The sequence below is a fragment of the Scyliorhinus torazame genome, chromosome 9 (genome assembly GCF_047496885.1).
Source record: "Scyliorhinus torazame isolate Kashiwa2021f chromosome 9, sScyTor2.1, whole genome shotgun sequence".
NCBI lineage: Eukaryota > Metazoa > Chordata > Chondrichthyes > Carcharhiniformes > Scyliorhinidae > Scyliorhinus > Scyliorhinus torazame.
Window position 1 is genome coordinate 67,423,364 of NC_092715.1, and position 18,492 is coordinate 67,441,855.

The following is an 18,492-nucleotide window of genomic DNA, read 5'->3' on the forward strand; positions in this document are numbered from 1 at the left end:
AATATCTACAAGATGCACTGCAGCAACTCGCCAAGACTCTTTCGACACCTTCCAAATCCGTGATCTATACCACCTACAAGGACAAGGGCAGCAGGCGCATGGGGACACTATCACCAGCAAGTTCCCCTCAAGCCACACACCATCTTGACCTGAAACACATTGTCATTCCTTCACAGTTGCTGGGTCCAAGTCCTGGAACTGCCTCCCTAACAGCACTGTGGGTGTACCTACACCACACCTGCGGCGGTTGAGGAAGGCTGTTTGCTACTATCATCTCAAGAGCAAATAGGGATGGGCAATATAAACATTGCTGAGGCTAGCCAGCGAAGTCCATCTCCCATGAAAGAATAAAAAAGGTGGTGGAAGCTGAAATCTTAAATAATTTTCAAAGTAATTTGTACAGGTTTGCAGGTAAGGAACCAACAGGGTTACGGACAAAAGGTGGGTTTGTGGGACTAAGCACAACAGCTGGTTAAGAGAGCCAGCACAGACACGATGGGCTAAATGGTCTCCTTCTGTGCTAAGTTTCTACGATTCTGTTGAGCAACTAGTGACTATCCTCCTTTTGGTCAAAGTTGGCTCCAAGTGAAGATGGTTGCTGAAACTGTTTTGCGATTGAAAAAGTAGGATCGTAATACTCATTCAAGTGACAACCAATTAGCCTCTTGAAATCTTCGCAGCTCATTGAATCATATCCAATGCCATCTTTACTGATTTTCTTTGAATTTGTTCCAATATCTCAGTATAATTTCATAATTGTATTTAAGTGTGGTCCACCAATGTTTTAGCATCAGTGTATTCTTGACAGTATTTAGTTGATGGGCCAAAAGGACAGGATCCACTAAAACCTCTTATTGTGGCTGCTGTTGGCATTCATATGAACAAAAAATTCAAAATCTTCCCCTATTGAATTGTCTGCACTATTAGCTGCTTTAAAAGTTATTCAGTGGATTTTAAATTTGTGTTTCATTCACTTATGGGATATGGGTTTCACTGGCTAGGTCAGCAGCATTTATTGCCCATCCTTAGTTGCCCTTAAGATGGTGGTGTTCAGAGCCTTCTTGAACCACGGTCATCGCTGAGGTGTGGGTGCGCCCACAGTACTGTTAGGGACGGAGTTCCAGACATTTGACCCAGCGACAATGATGGAACGCCGATATATTTCCAAGTCAGGGTGGTGAGTGACTTGGAGGGGAATCTCCAGGTGGTGGGGTTTCCAGGTATCTGCTGCTCTTGTCCTTCTAGAAGGTAATGATCGTGGGTTTGGAAGATGCTGCCTAAGGAACTTTGGCGAGTTCCTGCAGTGCATCTTGTAGATGGTAGACACGGCTGCCACTTTTCGCTGGTGGTGAAGGGCGTGAATGCTTGTGGAAGGGGGAGCAATCAAGCGCTGCTTTGTTCTGAATGATGTTGAGCTTATTGAGCGTTGTTGGAGCTGCGCTCACCCAGGCAAGTGGAGAGTATTCCAACACACCCCTGATTTGTGCCTTGTAGATACGACAGGCTTTGGGGACAGGAGGGGAGTTACTCACTGCAGCATTCCTAGCCTTTGACCTGCTCTTGTGGCCACAGTATTTATATGGCAATCCAGTTTAGTTTCTAGTCAATGGTAACACCCAGAATGTTGACAGTGTGAAGAATTCAGTGATGGTAATGCCTTTGAATGTTTAGGGGTGAAATCCTCTTGTGTTGTTGATGGTCATTGACGTGCACTTGTGTGGTGTGAATGTAACTTGCCACTTGTCAGACCAAGCGTGGATATTGTCCAGGTCTTGCTACAGTTATTTTAAAAAAAAACATTTTATTGAGGTATCTTTTGGATTTACAACAACAACAAAATAAACAATATACATGAATCTGTAAACATAGTGCAAAAGCCGTCTTCCCCCCTTACAGGTCCCACCTTCATTAACCCCCTACTCTAAGCTAAACTAACCCCCCCTCCCCCCTTCTGCCGACGATTAATTTTCCGCGAAGAAGTCGACGAACGGTTGCCACCTCCGGGTGAACCCTAACAGTGACCCTCTCAAGGCGAACTTGATTTTCCCCAAACAGAGAAAACTAGCCATGTCCGATAGCCAGGTCTCCGACTTCGGGGGCTTTGAGTCCCTCCAAGCTAATAGTATCCGTCTCCGGGCTATCAGGGAAGCAAAGCCCAGAACGTCTGCCTCTTTCTCCTCCTGGATTCCCGGATCTTCCGACACCCTGAAAATCGTCACCTCTGGACTCGGTGCCACCCTTGTTTTTAACACCATGGACATGACATCTGCAAACCCCTGCCAGAATCCCCGAAGCTTTGGACATGTCCAGAACATGTGGGCATGGTTCGCTGGCCCTCCCACACACTTTGCACACTTATCTTCTACCCCAAAGAACCTGCTCATCCGCGTCACTGTCATGTTAGCCCGGTGAACGATCTTGAATTGTATCCGGCTGAGCCTGGCACAAGTTGTAGACGTGTTGACTCTACTCAACATGTCCGCCCATAGACCATCCTCTATCTCTCCTCCCAACTCCTCTTCCCACTTGCGCTTCAGCTCCTCAGTCTGCGTCTCCTCTGACCCCATAAGTTCCTTGTAAATGTCAGAGACCCTCCCTTTTCCCACCCACCCTCTGGAAACTACCTGTCCTGTATCCTCCTTGGTGGTAGGAACGGGAAGGTTGAAACCTGCCTACGTTGGAAGTCCTGCACCTGCAGGTACCTGAATTTGTTTCCCCTCGCCAATCCAAATTTCTCCTCCAGCTCCCTCAAGTTAGGAAACCTCCCCTTTTTAAACATATCCCCCTACCTCTCAATCCCTGCTCTCTTCCATCTCCGAAACCCCCCATCCATCCTTCCCGGCGCGAACCGCTGATTATTACAGATTGGAGACCAAACCGATGCTTCTTGCTGCAGTTATACATGGACTGCTTCAATATCTGAGAGGTCGTGAATGGTGCTGAACATTGCGCAATCATCAATGGACAAGCCCACTTCTGACCTTATATGGATAAACCGGGAAGGCAGTGGCATTGTGGTATTGTCGCTGGACTAATCATGCTCTGGGGACCTGGATTCGAATCCCACCAAGGCAGATTTGAATTCAATACAAATCTGGACTTAAAAGTCGAATGATGACCATGAAACCATTGTCGATTGTCGTAAAAACCCATCTGATTCACTAATGTCCTTTAAGGAAGGAAATCTGTCGTCCTTACCTGGTCTGGCCTATATGTGACTCCAGACCCACAGCAATGTGGTTAACTCTTAAATGCCCTCAGGGGTGGGCAATAAATGCTGGCCCGGTGTCGCCCACATCCCACGAATAAATAAAGAAAACTAATACAAATTTTCCCATGACCCAGGATTGACAGAACATCTAAAAGCAGGTTGAACACATTTTCAGTACATGTCATTTGGAAGTGTTGACCTGCCCATAGGTCAACATTGCCTCTTAAATTAACTGCAAATCCCATACCACTGTCCATTTCAACTTTAACCAATTAAACGCTGAACATAACAGTGTTGGACTGTAATGTGTATACCTCAACACCATTTCAAATTCCCATATACCACCCAATACCTCACGCTATATCTAGTCAACAAACCTTGTCCTTTTGTTTTAAGTCAGTGTCTGCTTTCAGCAGGAGATCCACCAGGTCAGCTTTTCCAAGCTCAGCCGCCAGATGCAATGGAATCTGGTTTCTCTGGAGGGCAACAAAAGATTAATTTGTCTGAGAACATTCTAAATTATTTTTTAGGACACTTCATTATTTTTCCACTGCCCTGCTGATAATCCAGAACATATTAATTCTGGAATGTTGGGACTGTTTCAGGGATCAAGTACCCCAGAGGAGATGAGAACCAATGCACTGGCATTTCTCTCAATGTACTCTTAAAAATGGGTCAGCAAGAAGGGACATTCAGTTATGGGACTAGAGGAATAGGTCATCTATTTTGATGCTTCCCAAAGCAGGTTTTTATGTTAAGTATGAGAAGTTGTTTCGAAACTATCTTTTTGTTTGTTTGACTGATGTTTGATTCTGGTACTCAATCCTCAAAGGAAGGACAGGCATTGTTTCTGCCCAAAGGATCGTCACCAATTATAGAAATAATTATAAAGAATAATTTTATGGCCAAATTCAAATTGCCTTAATGCCGATCCCTTTAAAGCATTCACTAAATTTTCATTTACTTTCTTCCTTTTCAATGTCAATCAGGTGAAGTTTTACTGGAATAGTTTATCCAATATTTAAATTCATTGGCAAAATTCAAACACATGTACAACAGCTGAAAGATTGATGAAAGACTGAATTGAAAAACAATTAGGGCTGATATCCCACACCACCGCCCTCAAAAACCTGGGGAGGATAAGGAGGCAGGAGATATTTAAAGCCCCTCCTGCTTAATTTGTATTGGATTTCAATGTTTTCATCTGCTCCAAGCATTGACACAGTGGTTAGCACTGCTGCCTTACAGCTCCAGAAACCCGGGTTCAATTCCAGCCTCGGGTGACTGTCTGTGGAGTTTGCACGTTCTCCCCATGTCTGCGTGGGTTCCCTCCAGATGCTCCGGTTTCCTCCTACAGTCCAAAGATGTGCAGGTTTGGTGGATCGACCATACTAAATTGCCATTAGTGTCCAAAAAGGTTAGGTGGGGTTACTGCATTACGACGATAGGGTAGAGCTGTGGGCTTAAGTAGGGTGCTCTTTCCAAGGGCCGGTGCAGACTCAATGGGCCGAATGGCCTCCTTCTACACTGTAAATTCTATGATTCAGTTTCCCCCCCTCTGAGGAGATTCCCCACCCCCCTAAATTCCAGGGTAACTGAAAGGAGACGAAGGCCCAACATCACCAGCTTCTGACCCCTTTTCTTCTGCCCTGTACCGTGGAGTTGATCATTACCCCAAGTCAGAGGAAAAGCAGCCCTTTTCTAATCTATTCCCCAACAACTGTGACACATGCTCTTATTTGTCTGAATCCAAACAGCATGATTAGCTTTTAAAGACTTACCTCATCTAAAATGTTAACATCACACTTGGATTCCACAAGGAGCTGTGCGACTAGGGTATGCTGGTTTTTAACAGCTAAATGTAGAGGGGATTCCTTTCTCTGCAAGGGATTGAAGAAAGAAAAGTCACAGGACTGAATCACAGTGTCACTGTTACGGGACTTGTAATTCTGAGCTGACACATGGTTTCTCCCCCCCCCCCCCCCGCCCCCCACCTTTTGCAGCCCATGGTACTTACATTATTTTGACCATTACAAGCAATTCCAGCATCAAGGAGGACCAAAGCCATGGCACTATCACCCCTCTCAGCTGCGATGTGCATGGGGCTCAAATTGGTCTGAAAGGAAATTAAGCATTGTCAAATTCCATTAACAAATGAACCAGCACTGTGAATCACTTCAGTGAAGCGACAGTCCACCCTCCAACTCTCCACCCGCCATGCTGGAATCTCAGAAAATTCACAATTTTCAAGCACACCATCAGCGGAGTTATGTCGGCGGGATCCTCTGGTCCGCTGGCAGTGCACCCCCGCCCACAGATCTCCCGACGGCGTGGGGTGGCCACCATGGGAACCCCCATTGGCTGGCTGCAGGAACACGAAAAGCCGGAAAACGCGGCTGGCGGACCAGAGAACCCCACCCCATATCTTTGATTTCAAATTTTCTGTATTACTTAGGCTATACTTTTCTCACACCACCGCCCATCCCTTCTCTCACTACTCCCCCTCCTTCCACTCCCTCCTCCCTTCCCGCTTCCCCTCTCCTGCCTTTCTCTCTATTCCCCCCCCCCCCCCCCCAACCCACATTTCTTCCTCCTCTCCCCACGTTTCATTTCTGCTCCAACCTGCCCCCAGGATTTGAGGCAAGCAGCTGATAATCATTTCTGAGAATGGGTGAGCTGCCTGTGAAGGAGTGACAGGCACATGCAACCCTCCCACTGGCAGGTCTTCTGCCTACCAGTAGTAGAAATGGTGCCCTCTTGAGGCCGGAGGCTGAAGAAATCTCAGTCCCTTTGCCTCAAATGTGTTTTGATGCCACTGATAAATTTAGAGAAGAAGATTCAACTAAGATAAATTAGGTAATAAGTTATTTTCTAGAGGCGGCAAAGAGTTTGAGGTACCTTTGGTAAAATATTGATGTCACTTCCTGCTTCCAGGAGCAGGTTCACACACTCCTGATGATTTCCCACAGCAGCCAGATAGAATGCAGTCTCACCCTCCTGTCAGTAATACAAAGGTGTTAGTGTATAATGTAGTAATGTATCGTACCAAACAAAACTTCACTGCACAGGGAATCAAAATATTGAGAATTTAGGAAGTGGGCCATTTCATGGGAGAACCTGTCCTGCCATTCAGTGAGATTATGGTTGACTTGCAGCCTAATTCCATTTACCTGTCATTTCCCCATTAACACCTTAGTAATTATCACCGGGTGGGGGGGGGGGGGATGTTAAGCGAAATAATCAAATTTAACAAGCGAACCATAAAGAAATAACCATCACAATTTCACTTTTTGTAATTTCTACTTCCACACAAATGAGAATCAACGTAAACTAAACATGAGTTAACAGGCAGGTTCTGGCCAGTACAAACTATAAATCACACCTCAGGAGAATACAAGCATTTCCATCACTGCAGCGCGTATGCATACGTCACCACGTGCAATCTCAGTCTTTCTAGCTCGGCCTCCGGCATGTTGGATCGCTCACTTTTCACACTCAATGGATTATCATTTCAGTTTTCATCAATCGTATAGTATATTTTATTCAGTTAATTATTTTCCTTCAGCCAGATACTGAAAATCCATACATAAGACAGAGAACCAACATGAATTATAATTCCCATCCCTGTGATACCTCGATGTTTTAAAGCCAGAAAATAGGGTTGAATTCACGCCACGGCATGTGTTAGGAATGGATTACACCACCCATGCAAACACTATAACATACATATGCACTGAATGATCCCATATCAGCATGGTCAAATATCACATCAACATTTTGTTTACAGATGGGCAATAAATGCTGGCCTAATCTCACCCTATGAAAGAATAAAGTAACCAATGGCAAAATTGAAACTATTAAAAAAAAATAATGATGTATTGAAAAAGGCAATCTGCCAGGCTCGAGTCCATTTTCTCTTGTAAGTGAAAGATATGGTAGGTTTGAGTGAGCTTGTGCAAATATTTTCTGTCAATGGTTTCCAGTTAACAATTCCCTCACAATAACCTACCTCATTGTCCTCATCTATTAGATTCCATTCTTTCAGCAACTCCTCCAGTACCGCTGTGTGACCATTCTTGGCAGCAAGGTGCAAGGCTGTGTTACCTTCCTGCAAAATAGGAGCAATGACTTATTTTTATTACTTCAGATCAGTAAAATCTATACGTCAAAGACAAGGTCTGCCTGCTGCCATTCAATGAGGCTTTATTATCTGGGACTAATTGGATAGCTGCTTGAAAGAGCCCACAGAAATGACGAGCTGAACGTCTTTCTTCGGTGCTGTAAAATTCTCTGATTCTTCCTGCGATTCACTAGAGGACAACACGAAGAGATGTTGAAGGTGGAACAATAAGAAATGTGGCCAAAAAAGTGAAAAACATTCAGATGCGCTTACCTTGTCCTTCTCCTGTGTATTATACTCAAACTCCTTCAACGTCTCTGCCATTTCAAGACACCCGTTTTCAGCTGCCAAATGATATGGCTTTTTGCCTTTCTGGAAAGGAAGATCTCCGGTCATTTGTTGTACTACCAGCTTCACACTGTACACTGGACCAGGCTTCTGCCTCTCCTCAATGATTTTATTTGATAAGTCTGGGATGGATGGAGGTGGGACTTGATTCTCCCACAGCCCTACCTGCCGCCATTTTCTCGGAGTGAACCTATCGGGGAAGGCTACACCTGCCAGAATATAAGCCCATAAGACATGGGAACAGAATTAGGCCACTCGGCCAATCCAGTCTGTTCCGCCATTCAATCATGGCTGATATGTTTCTGATCCCCATTCTCCTGCCTTCTCCCCATAACCCCTGATCCCTTTATTAATCAAGAATATATCTATCTCTATCTTAAAGACACTCAGTGATTTGTCCTCCATGGCCTTCTGCGGCAAAGAGGTCCACAGATCCACCACCCTCTGGCTGAAGAAATTCCTCCTCATCTCTGTTTTAAAGGATCGTCCCCTCAGTCTGAGGCTGTGCCCTCGGGTTCTAGTTTCTCCTACTGGTGCCCTCGGGTTCTAGTTTCTCCTACTCCTCTCCATGTTCACTTTATCTAGGCCCCTCAGTATTCTGTATCCATCCTTTATCCCACCCATTATTAAGCCTGGAAGTCTTGTGGTGTGGTGGGTAGCATCCCTGCCTCTGAGCCAGAAGCTCTGGGTTCTAGTCCCATCCCAGGACTCGATGGCGAAGGAACGTGTGGTCATAACGTGTTCAAACAAGTTGTGTGTGTCAACCTGCAAATTCTTCCAAACATGTCAGTGGCTGGCAGTAAGAGTAGGAGAGACGCCTAGTCAGCCAGGCTCGTTGTGGAGTGGTGCCCCTCAAGCTATAAGCCCCTGGCGACAGACAAGCAACTTGTTCCAGGAATTCTATCCATGGAAATGTACAAAAGTCTGCCTTAGTGCACCACTAGGTGCAGGAAGAGAACGGGAATTGGATATAGTGCTCAGAGGTTAACGGTGGGGGGGGAGAGACTTTCCACTACTACACTGGTGTAACCATAACTCTCCTAGAGGCAGAGGCCAAGAATCCTGACTGCTGTATTGGGTAAATGACCCAGGGCTCAAAACATGGCCAGGGTCAGCAGACATCTCAGGGGTGGCTAGAAGAGTTGACCAATCACGGAGTAGTAGTAGGGCAGCACGGTGGCGCAGTGGATAGCACTGCTGCCTCATGGCACCGAGGTCCCAGGTTCGATCCCGGCTCTGGGTCACTGTCCGTGTGGAGTTTGCACATTCTCCCCGTGTTTGCATGGGTTTCATCCCACAACTCAAAGATGTGCAGAGTAGGTGGATTGGCCACGCTAAATTGCCCCTTAATTGGAAAAAATTAATTGGATACTCAAATACTTAAAAAGAAAAAAATCACGGAGCAGTGCAGAAGGCCAAGGTTCACGAGTATTGCTTTGATCAAAACCACTATTTTGTTTATAAGGTTTCCCCTTTTCATTTTGAATTATCTGGTGAAAGGATTCAGTAAAACAGAAGTATTGGATTAGTTGTGTTTCACATACCTCTGTGGGTTTGTTCAAATTCAACTGCAAATCTTTAACTATATATTGTACAATTGAAGAATGATTATTTTGAGCAGCGCAGTGGAGTGCATTCATTCCTTCCTAAAGATAAAAACAAGCTCATTTAGATCTTTTCAGCAATGGGCAACTGTAATATTGTAAAATATCAACAGCATAACATTTCACATCAGCCAATACTGTCAATCTAGAAAACAATAATCAACAAATGTTGAACCTTCTAGTGCAGCGTTGTCCAACATAAGGCCCGTGGGCCAGAGTCTGACCAGCCATAGGTTTCTATTCTAAACTTGTAAACTGCTGGCTATAGTTGGGCTATATGGGAACAATATTGTTTCCCTTCCCCCAATTCTCTTCACCTCTTTACCTGGGCCTTGTCCCCATGTTGCCCCCTTTGAGTTTCAGACTTTTCTTCTTCCTCTTCTTCCTCTTTGAATATAACGACTGGGCTTTTCACCCGATCAGCCTCAAAATTCTCACTTTCAAGCGTCAATATATAGGGCGCGATCTACCGACCGTGTTGCCCTCGAAAGCGTGGGATCCAGTCTCGCAGAGTGAGGTCGGCTTAGAAGCTGACTTTGCTTTGCCTTCACAGGATTGAATGGCCACCCGGCACGTACCAGCCTCATTGGGGAGACCTCAGCCGGGCACCGTTCAGTACTGGTCCTCACAAACTTGGACCACAAAAGAGCGGAACAGTACTGAGGGGGTCTCCCAGATGATCGGAGGCCTCCAGATGGTTGGTCTCTGGCCAGGCTGGCACCCTGGCACTGCTGATGCCACCTGGGCACCTTGGCACTGCCAGCCTGGCACACTGGCAGTGCCACCTAGGCACCAGCTTGACACTGCCAAGGTGCCAGGCTGGCAGAGCCATGGTACCAAACTGGTATTGTGCCCACACCAGGGATCGGGCCCAGGGTGCCCTGCCCTTAACCCGGGCAACTGCTACCTGCCCCATCCCGGGAAGCCCCTACCTTGCCCCCCCCCCACCCCACCCCCACCCCGGCAACCACAAACCTGCCCACCACCCTCGGGCAACTGCCACCCTCACATCTCCGTGACCACTTGTACTTACCTGAAGTGCGTTTCCAGGACTTCCAGACTCCCTCGCGGCACTGTAGAACCTCTTTTGGTCACTGCATGGCTAAAGAGCAGTCGGCCAATCAGATTGGCCGACTGTTCTCCAAGGTGGGACCTCTGTCCAAGGGTGGATGGATGTCCCTCTTGCTGCCAATCAGTGCTCAATTGAGCGCAAAATGGCAGCAGACCTATCAGAGCCGGCAGGGATTCGATCCGAGCACTTGACATCCGAAAATTCAAGCTGAATTATTTCAATGACGAGAGTGCTCCGGCCACTTTGAGCCGGTACCACCACACATACCTGATTTTTGGATTTTCGATCAGCACCTTTTTCTACCAACATTTTCAAAATACTGAGGCTTCCAAACCAGGCTGCAAGAAGGATGGCATTCATTCCGTGCTGCAAGAAAAATGGAAACATCTTTGTCAGCAGCAATGCCATCATTGTAAAAAACCTCCTTCACATTTCAGACTTCACTGTTTGCAGAAAAAAACATAATTGCTGCCCGAGAATCATAGCACGAGGCCATTTGGCCCATTATGTCTGTGCTGTCTCTTTGAATGAGCTATCCCACCCCCATGCTCTGCCCCGGGGCCCTTCAAATGTTTAATTTTTTCCCCCAAATATTTATCCAATTCTCTTTTGAATGGATCTGCTTCACCACTCTTTTAAGCAGCACATTGCAGATCAGAATTTTCTGTGTGAAGGAATTTCTCCTCATCCGGGTTTATTTGTGAATAATTTTAAATTGACAGTGGAATCAGATTCGGGCCATTTATTCTTAATGGTTCGATAGAGGCGGGATTTTCTGCCCAGGAGCCAAAGAAAAGAAGCCTTCAATCTTCAGCACTTAGACCGTGAATGTGTGCATGCTACAGATCCAAATTGTTATAATTTACATATCAGCACAAAGCTTTAACAATCTGAATTGAAAGAAAATATAATGGAGTCACTTCAGGTCTAAGATGAATTGTTTTCTTGATGTTTGAAGAAATACAGGACGTAATTTTCTGTCGCCCCTGCGGCGTGTTTTCCAGCGGCGGATGCAGTTGGTCATTGGCTGGCGGTGGGATCTTCCAGTCCTGCTAGTGTCAGCGGGGACTCCCGTTGTTCACATCCTCCTCTGCCAGGGAACACTCAGAAGATCCCACCCAAAGTGTTTGCAGGATCAAACTGAAATAACGGATTAACAGCATTCCAGATTAGTACTCAGAGAGTAAACTGAGTGTTTAACTGGCTGAATTTTGTTACTCTGCATCAGGCTTTTTCAAAGTGCGTTTCATGACCCGCGGGTGGGTCGCGGGCGGGTGTTGGTAGGATGATGGAGCGATCCGTCGCTGCGTTCCTGCGGTGGTCTCGATCCCAGGAGAAGCGCCCAAAGGCTGCTACCGGAATTTTTATTGAGAATGGTTGCCGCTACCGGCTTTTAAATGAAAACGAAATGACGCTGTGTGCAGTCTTCCGGCAGAAGCGGCAGCGGTAAGCAGGTCATGAGCCCTGCTTGTTCACTTGACATCAATCGTCCTGTATGTACATGCTTATGGCACCAAATTACACAAGAGAGAGCGGCTTCCATTTTGTAGCTGCTAGTAAGCAAGGCAAGAGGACTGTGAAGATGACTCATTTTCTTACAAGTAAGAAATGACCAGAGACACAAATTGACAGTGTACCTACTGATCAGGATCTCACATCTGAATCTGCTGGAGAGAGCTGCACAGGAGAGTCCAGGGCAAAATAGAGCAGTGCTAGTGTTAGTTCTGTACAGAGCTTCCAGGGCCTCTGGTTAGCAGCCTACAAAGAAAAGACTTAACTCAGGAACAAAGCGGTATAAAGATGATTTCTTGGGGTATGGCTTTGTCAATTGTGGCATTGCAAATAAAGATGCAAAGCCCATGTGTGTTATATCTGGGGAAGCACTGGAAAATGAGATGCAAAGTTTCAGATTTTGAAAGAGAAATGGTGGGTGAAAAATTTCTTTTGAGATTTTGTTCCAGAGTCAGTTATTAACTTACAGCTAACTCCAAATGAAAAGACTACGCTGCTGTTCCTGACCTGTGATAGCACATTAAAAATATGGCAAAAGCCCATGAGACTGTCAGCATTTTATTTTTAATAAACATTTTCTTGAGGTATTTTTTGGTATTATAACACAACAAACAATGTACATGAAACTATAAGCATAGTGCAAAAGCCGTCTCCCTCCCTTAAAGGTCCCACCTTTATTAACCCCCTCCTCTAAGCTAAACTAACCCTCCCCCCCAACTTCTGCTGACGATTAATTTTCCGCGAAGAAGTCGACGAACGGTTGCCACCTCCGGGCGAACCCTAACAGTGACCTTCTCAAGGTGAACTTGATTTTCTCCAAACAGAGAAAGTAGCCATGTCCGATAGCCAGGTCTTCGATTTTGGGGGCTTTGAGTCCCTCCAAGCCAATAGTATCCGTCTCCGGGCTACCAGGGAAGCAAAGACCAGAACGTCTGCCTCTTTCTCCTCCTGGATTCCCTGGTCTTCCAACACCCCGAAAATCACCACCTCTGCACTCAGCGCCACCCTTGGACATGACATCTGCAAACCCCTGCCAAAATCCCCTAAGCTTCGGACATGCCCAGAACATGTGGACATGGTTCGCTGGTCCTCCCGCATATTTTACACACCTGTCTTCCACCCCAAAGAGTCTGCTCATCCGGGCCACTGTCATGTGAGCCCGGTGAATGACCTTGAATTGAATCAGTCTGAGCCTACTCAACGCGTCCGCCCATAGACCATCCTCTATCTCTCCTTCCAGCTCCTCCTCCTACTTGCGCTTCAGCTTCTCGGTCTGCGTCTCCTGTACCCCATAAGTTCCTTGTAAATGTCCGAGACGCTCCATTCTCCTACCCACCCTCTGGAAACTACCCTGTCCTGAATCCCCCTTAGCGGTAGGAGCGGGAAGGTTGACACCTGTTTACGTAGGAAGTCCCGCACCTGCAGATACCTGAATTTGTTTCCCCTCGCCAACCCAAACATTTCCTCAACGCCCTCATACTCAGAAAGCTCCCCTCTATAAACATATCCCCCATCCTCTCAATCCCTGCTCTCCGCCATATCCGGAACCCCCCATCCATACTTCCTGGGGCAAACCGGTCATTATTACAAATTGGAGACCAGACCGATGCTCCCTCCGCTCCCACATGCTTCCTCCATTGCCCCCAGACTCTCAGGGTCGCCACCACTACGGGACTGGTGGAGTACCGTGCCGGTGGGAACGGCAGAGGCGCAGTTACCAACGCCCCCAAACTGGTGCCCTTGCATGAAGCCGCCTCCATACGCACCCATGCCGACCCCTCCCCCACCACCCACTTCCCGATCATGGCTATTTTCGCCGCCCAGTAATAGTTACTAAAATTTGGCAGCGCCAGCCCGCCCTCTCCTCGACTCCGCTCAAGCATTACCTTCCTTACTCGCGGGGTCTTGCCTGCCCAAACAAAGCCAGAGATCACTTTGTTGACCCATTTAAACACAAACAGGAATTCGGGAGCACCGTCATCTTCACCATCATTTGGTCTACTAGCCAGGCCAGGTTTAATTCATCAGCCGGTCCCATTCCAGTGCCACTTGAATGCCTAGGTACCTAAAGTTTCCCCATACTAATCTCCCCCAATTGCCTCTCCTGTCCCCTCACCTGGACCGCAAACATCTCACCTTTTCCCATATTTAACTTATACCCCGAAAACCGGCCAAATTCCCATAGAATTCTCATGATTTCTTCCATCCCCTCTAATGGGGCCGATACATACAGAAGCAGGTCATCTGCATAGAGCGAGACTCTGTGCTCCCCCCCTCCCCTCCCCACCCCACCCCTCCCGGACCAGCCCCTTGAGGCTCTCAGAGCAATTGCCAACGGCTCTATAGCTAGCGCGAACAACAGTGGGGAGAGGGGGCATCCCTGTCTCGTCCTCTGTGCAGTCTAAAATAGTCCGATGTTGTCCTATTTGTCCGTACACTTGCCACAGGAGCCTGATTCAGAAACCTGACCCAGTCAATAAAGCCCCGCCCAAATCCGAACCGTCCCAGTACCTCCCACAGATAATCCCATTCTACCCGATCAAAAGCCTTTTCTGCATCCATTGCGATCACTACCTCCACCTCCCTACCTTCCGGGGGCATCATGATCACATTTAACAACCTTCTTACATTGGCCACCACTGCCTACCCTAACAAACCCCGTCTGGTCCTCCCCAATAACGTCTGGAACACAATTCTCAATCCTGGAGGACAAAATTTTGCCCAGCAGTTTGGCGTCTACATTCAACAGGGATATCGGCCTGTAGGACCTACAGAGCTCTGGGTTTTTGCTTCAGAATCAGCGAAATCGTGGCCTGTGTCATTGTCGGGGGCAACACCCCTCTTTCCCTTACCTCATTGAACATCCTCATCAACACCGGCCCCAATATGCCAGAGAACTTTTTAAAAAACTCCACTGGGTACCCATCCGGCCCCAGGGCTTTACCCGACTGCATGGCCTTCAGACCCTCCACTATCTCTTGCAACCCGATCGAAGCCCCCAGCCCTTCTACCAGCTCCCCGTCCACCTTTGGGAAATTCAGCCACCCCCAAGAAGTGCCTCATCCCCTCCGGCCACGTTGAGGGTTCCGACCTACACAGCCTGCTATAGGAATCCCTGAACGCCTTATTCACCACTGCAGAATCTCTAACCAGTTTCCCATCTTCGTCATTCACTTTCCCTATCTCCCTGGCTCCCTCCCTGTTTCTAAGCTGCTGTGCAAGCAATCTACTGGCCTTCTCTCCATACTCATAGATCGCCCCCCCTCGGCTTTCTCAGCTGCTCCACCGCCCTCCCTGTGGTTAACAACCAAACTCCGCCTGTAGCCTCCGCCGTTCCCTTAAAAGCCCTGCCTCTGGGGTGTCCGCATACCTATCGATCTGTAGTATCTCCTTAACCAGTCGGTCCATCTCTGCCCTGTCTACCTTCTCCCTATGGGCCCGTATCGAGATCAGCTCCCCTCTGACCACCGTCTTCGGTGCTTCCCAGACCACCGCTGCTGAAAATTCCCCCGTGTCGTTGACCTGCAGGTAGTTCTGAATACATTTCATCAGCCGCTCGCACACCCCTTCGTCAGCCAAAAGTCCCACGTCTAACCTCCAGTGCGGGCGCTGGTTACTGTCTTTACTAACCTGCAGGTCAACCCAGTGCGGAGCATGGTCTGAGATTGTGATCGCCGAATACCCCGTGTCCACCATCCCTGCCAGTAAGGCCCTGCTCAAAATGAAGAAATCTATCCGGGAGTACACTTTATGCACGTGTGAGTAGAAGGAGAACTCCTTCATCCTCGGCTGCCCAAATCGCCATGGATCCACCCCCCCCTCATCTGCTCCATGAACCCTTTTAGTTCCTTTGCCATTACTGGCACCCAGCCCATTTTCGAGCTTGACCGGTCCAAGCCAGGGTCCATAACTGTGTTGAAGTCCCCTCCCATGACCAACCTGTGCGAGTCCAGGTCCGGTATCTTCCCCAGCATCCTCTTTATAAACTCTATAAACTTGGAGTATTGCGTACAGTTCTGGTCACCGCATTATAGGAAGGACGTGGAGGCTTTGGAGCGGGTGCAGAGGAGATTTACCAGGATGTTGCCTGGTATGGAGGGAAAATCTTATGAGGAAAGGCTGATGGACTTGAGGTTGTTTTCGTTGGAGAGAAGAAGGTTAAGAGGAGACTTAATAGAGGCATACAAAATGATCAGGGGGTTAGATAGGGTGGACAGTGAGAGCCTTCTCCCGCGGATGGAAATCGCTGGTACGAGGGGACATAGCTTTAAACTGAGGGGTAATAGATATAGGACAGAGGTCAGAGGTAGGTTCTTTACGCAAAGAGTGGTGAGGCCGTGGAATGCCCTACCTGCAACAGTAGTGAACTCGCCAACATTGAGGGCATTTAAAAGTTTATTGGATAAGCATATGGATGATAATGGCATAGTGTAGGTTAGATGGCTTTTGTTTCGGTGCAACTTCGTGGGCCGAAGGGCCTGTACTGCGCTGTATCGTTCTATGTTCTATGTTCCACATCATCCCAATTTGGCACATACGTATTTACTAATACCACCTGCACACCCTCCAGTTTCCCACTGACCATAATGTACCGACCTCCCACATCCGAAACTATTCTACCCGCCTCAAACACCACCCGCTTATTGATCAGGATCGCGACCCCTCTAGTCTTTGAATCCAGTCCCGAATTGAAAGACCTGACTGACCCAGCCTTCCCTCAATCTAATCTGGTCAGTTATTCTAAGGTGCGTCTCCTACAACATTATCACTTCCGCCTTCAGTCCCCTAAGATGCGCGAACACACGTGCCCTCTTGACTGGCCCATTTAACCCTCGAACATTCCAGGTGATCAGCCTAATTGGGGGGCTCCTTGTCCCCCCCTTCGCCGATCAGCCATCCCCTTTTTTGGGCCCGCCTCCAGCCCATGCTCCGCACCTCCACCGGCCCACACCCAGGCAGCCTCCGCCCCCACCCTCCTCTCTGTCCCTTGGCCCAAGTCCCTCCCTCATCAGCAGAACATTTTCCACCCCACCCCCCCAGTAACAACACTCTGTAACCCAACCTCTTTGATAAACCAAACATATGCACACCCCCCACTGCGCTTCCGTGAGCTAGCCAGCCCAGCTATCTTGGTGGCCCCCATGCCTGGCGCCGGATAGTCTCCCACCTATTGTTCCCTCCCCCACCCTCCCCCCCGCTCATACAAACATACTCCAACATCAAACAATCCCCACACAATTGCCCGACAGAAAAAACACCAAAATCTAAACAAGCACACTTCCATCCCCCAACAGTGCAAATGAAAACCTTAACTCACTCAGCTCTACCATTGGTCCCAAACCAATACAGAAGGCATTACAAACAGCTTCCACTAAATGAAAAATGAGAAACTTTTCTTTAAAGAACAGAGAAACAAAAAGAAAAATAAACATGAACGTTGCAGCAAAGTTCAAAAGTTCTCATCCACCACCAGTCCTTTCCTTTTCACAAGTCCAGCGCATCCTCAGGCGACTCAAAATAAAAGTGCTGTTCCTCGTACGTGACACAGAGATGGGCCGGATACAACAATTCGAACTTCACCTTTTTCTTAAAAAGGATCGACCTAAACTGGTTGAAACCTGCTCTTCGCCTGGCCACCTCCACACTCTGGTCTTGGTAGACCCGCAGGATACTATTGTCCCACTTACAGCTCCGTGTCTGCTTGGCCCACTGTAGAATGTGCTCCTTATCTAGGTACCTGTGGAATCTCACCACCATTTCCCTCAGGGGGTCTCCCGTTCGCGGCTTCCTCGCGAGTGCTTTGTGAGCCCTGTCCACCTCCAAGGGTCGGGAGAATGCCCCATCTCCAGCAGCTTCTCAAACATATCTGCGATGTATGCACCAGCGACCGCTCCTTCGGACTCCTCCGGGAGCTCAACGATTCTCAAGTTCTGCCGGCGGGACCAATTCTCTAGCTCCTCCACCTTCTCCAAGAGCTTCTTCTGCTGGTCTCTCAGCATCCCCACCTCCAACTCCACCGCAGTTTAATGTTCCTCCTGCTCAGCCAGCGTCTTCTCCACCTTCTGGATCGCCCGATCCTGGGCGTCCAATCTAAGGTCCAGCCGCTCAATCGATTCTTTTATCAGGTCCAAGCAGTCCCGTTTCTGCTTAGCAAAGCCTTCCTGAATAACTTGCATCAGCTGCTCCGTTGACCGCTAGGTCGACAAACCAGAGGTCCGGTCCTCCACCATGCTGTCTCCCACTGCAGCTTCAGCCCAAACCTGCTCTGTCTTTCTGATTCTGCCTTTCGGTGCACTTCTGGTCCTTCTCTCCATGCACCGATGTGGGAATTCAGCCCACAATTGCCTCTGTCTTCAGTTTTACAGTTCAAGTCCAGTAGAAAATCAGGGGAAAAGGTCCAAAAGTCCGACCCGAGCGGGAGCCACCAAATGTGTGACTTACTCCTTCATAGCCGCCACCGGAAGTCCGGCTGTCAGCATTCTAACTTAGCATCTCCCAGGAGTATCTAGTGCTGAGTAAAGTAAGCATTTTGTTGTTATTGCCCTTCACAACGACTTACATGTGCAAGGTTGGATTTTCCATTCGAACAAAGATGAAGGCGAGGCAAAGGAACTGGCTAAACTCT

At 47.9% G+C, this 18,492-nt stretch overlaps 1 protein-coding gene across 2 annotated transcripts in view; it reads right to left on the bottom strand.

Annotated features, from left to right (window-relative positions):
* LOC140429269 (uncharacterized) overlaps nucleotides 1–18,492 on the bottom strand; it is a 123,474-nt gene that overhangs the window by 67,305 nt on the left and 37,677 nt on the right. For both annotated transcript variants that reach the window (XM_072516050.1, XM_072516051.1), the window contains exons 4-11: nucleotides 10,623–10,721; nucleotides 9,224–9,325; nucleotides 7,605–7,703; nucleotides 7,221–7,319; nucleotides 6,110–6,208; nucleotides 5,229–5,327; nucleotides 4,993–5,091; nucleotides 3,589–3,687 (exon numbers count right to left, since the gene is read on the bottom strand). In XM_072516050.1, coding sequence (XP_072372151.1) covers nucleotides 3,589–3,687; nucleotides 4,993–5,091; nucleotides 5,229–5,327; nucleotides 6,110–6,208; nucleotides 7,221–7,319; nucleotides 7,605–7,703; nucleotides 9,224–9,325; nucleotides 10,623–10,721 — 795 coding nt within the window. The remainder of the gene's footprint in view (nucleotides 1–3,588; nucleotides 3,688–4,992; nucleotides 5,092–5,228; nucleotides 5,328–6,109; nucleotides 6,209–7,220; nucleotides 7,320–7,604; nucleotides 7,704–9,223; nucleotides 9,326–10,622; nucleotides 10,722–18,492) is intronic.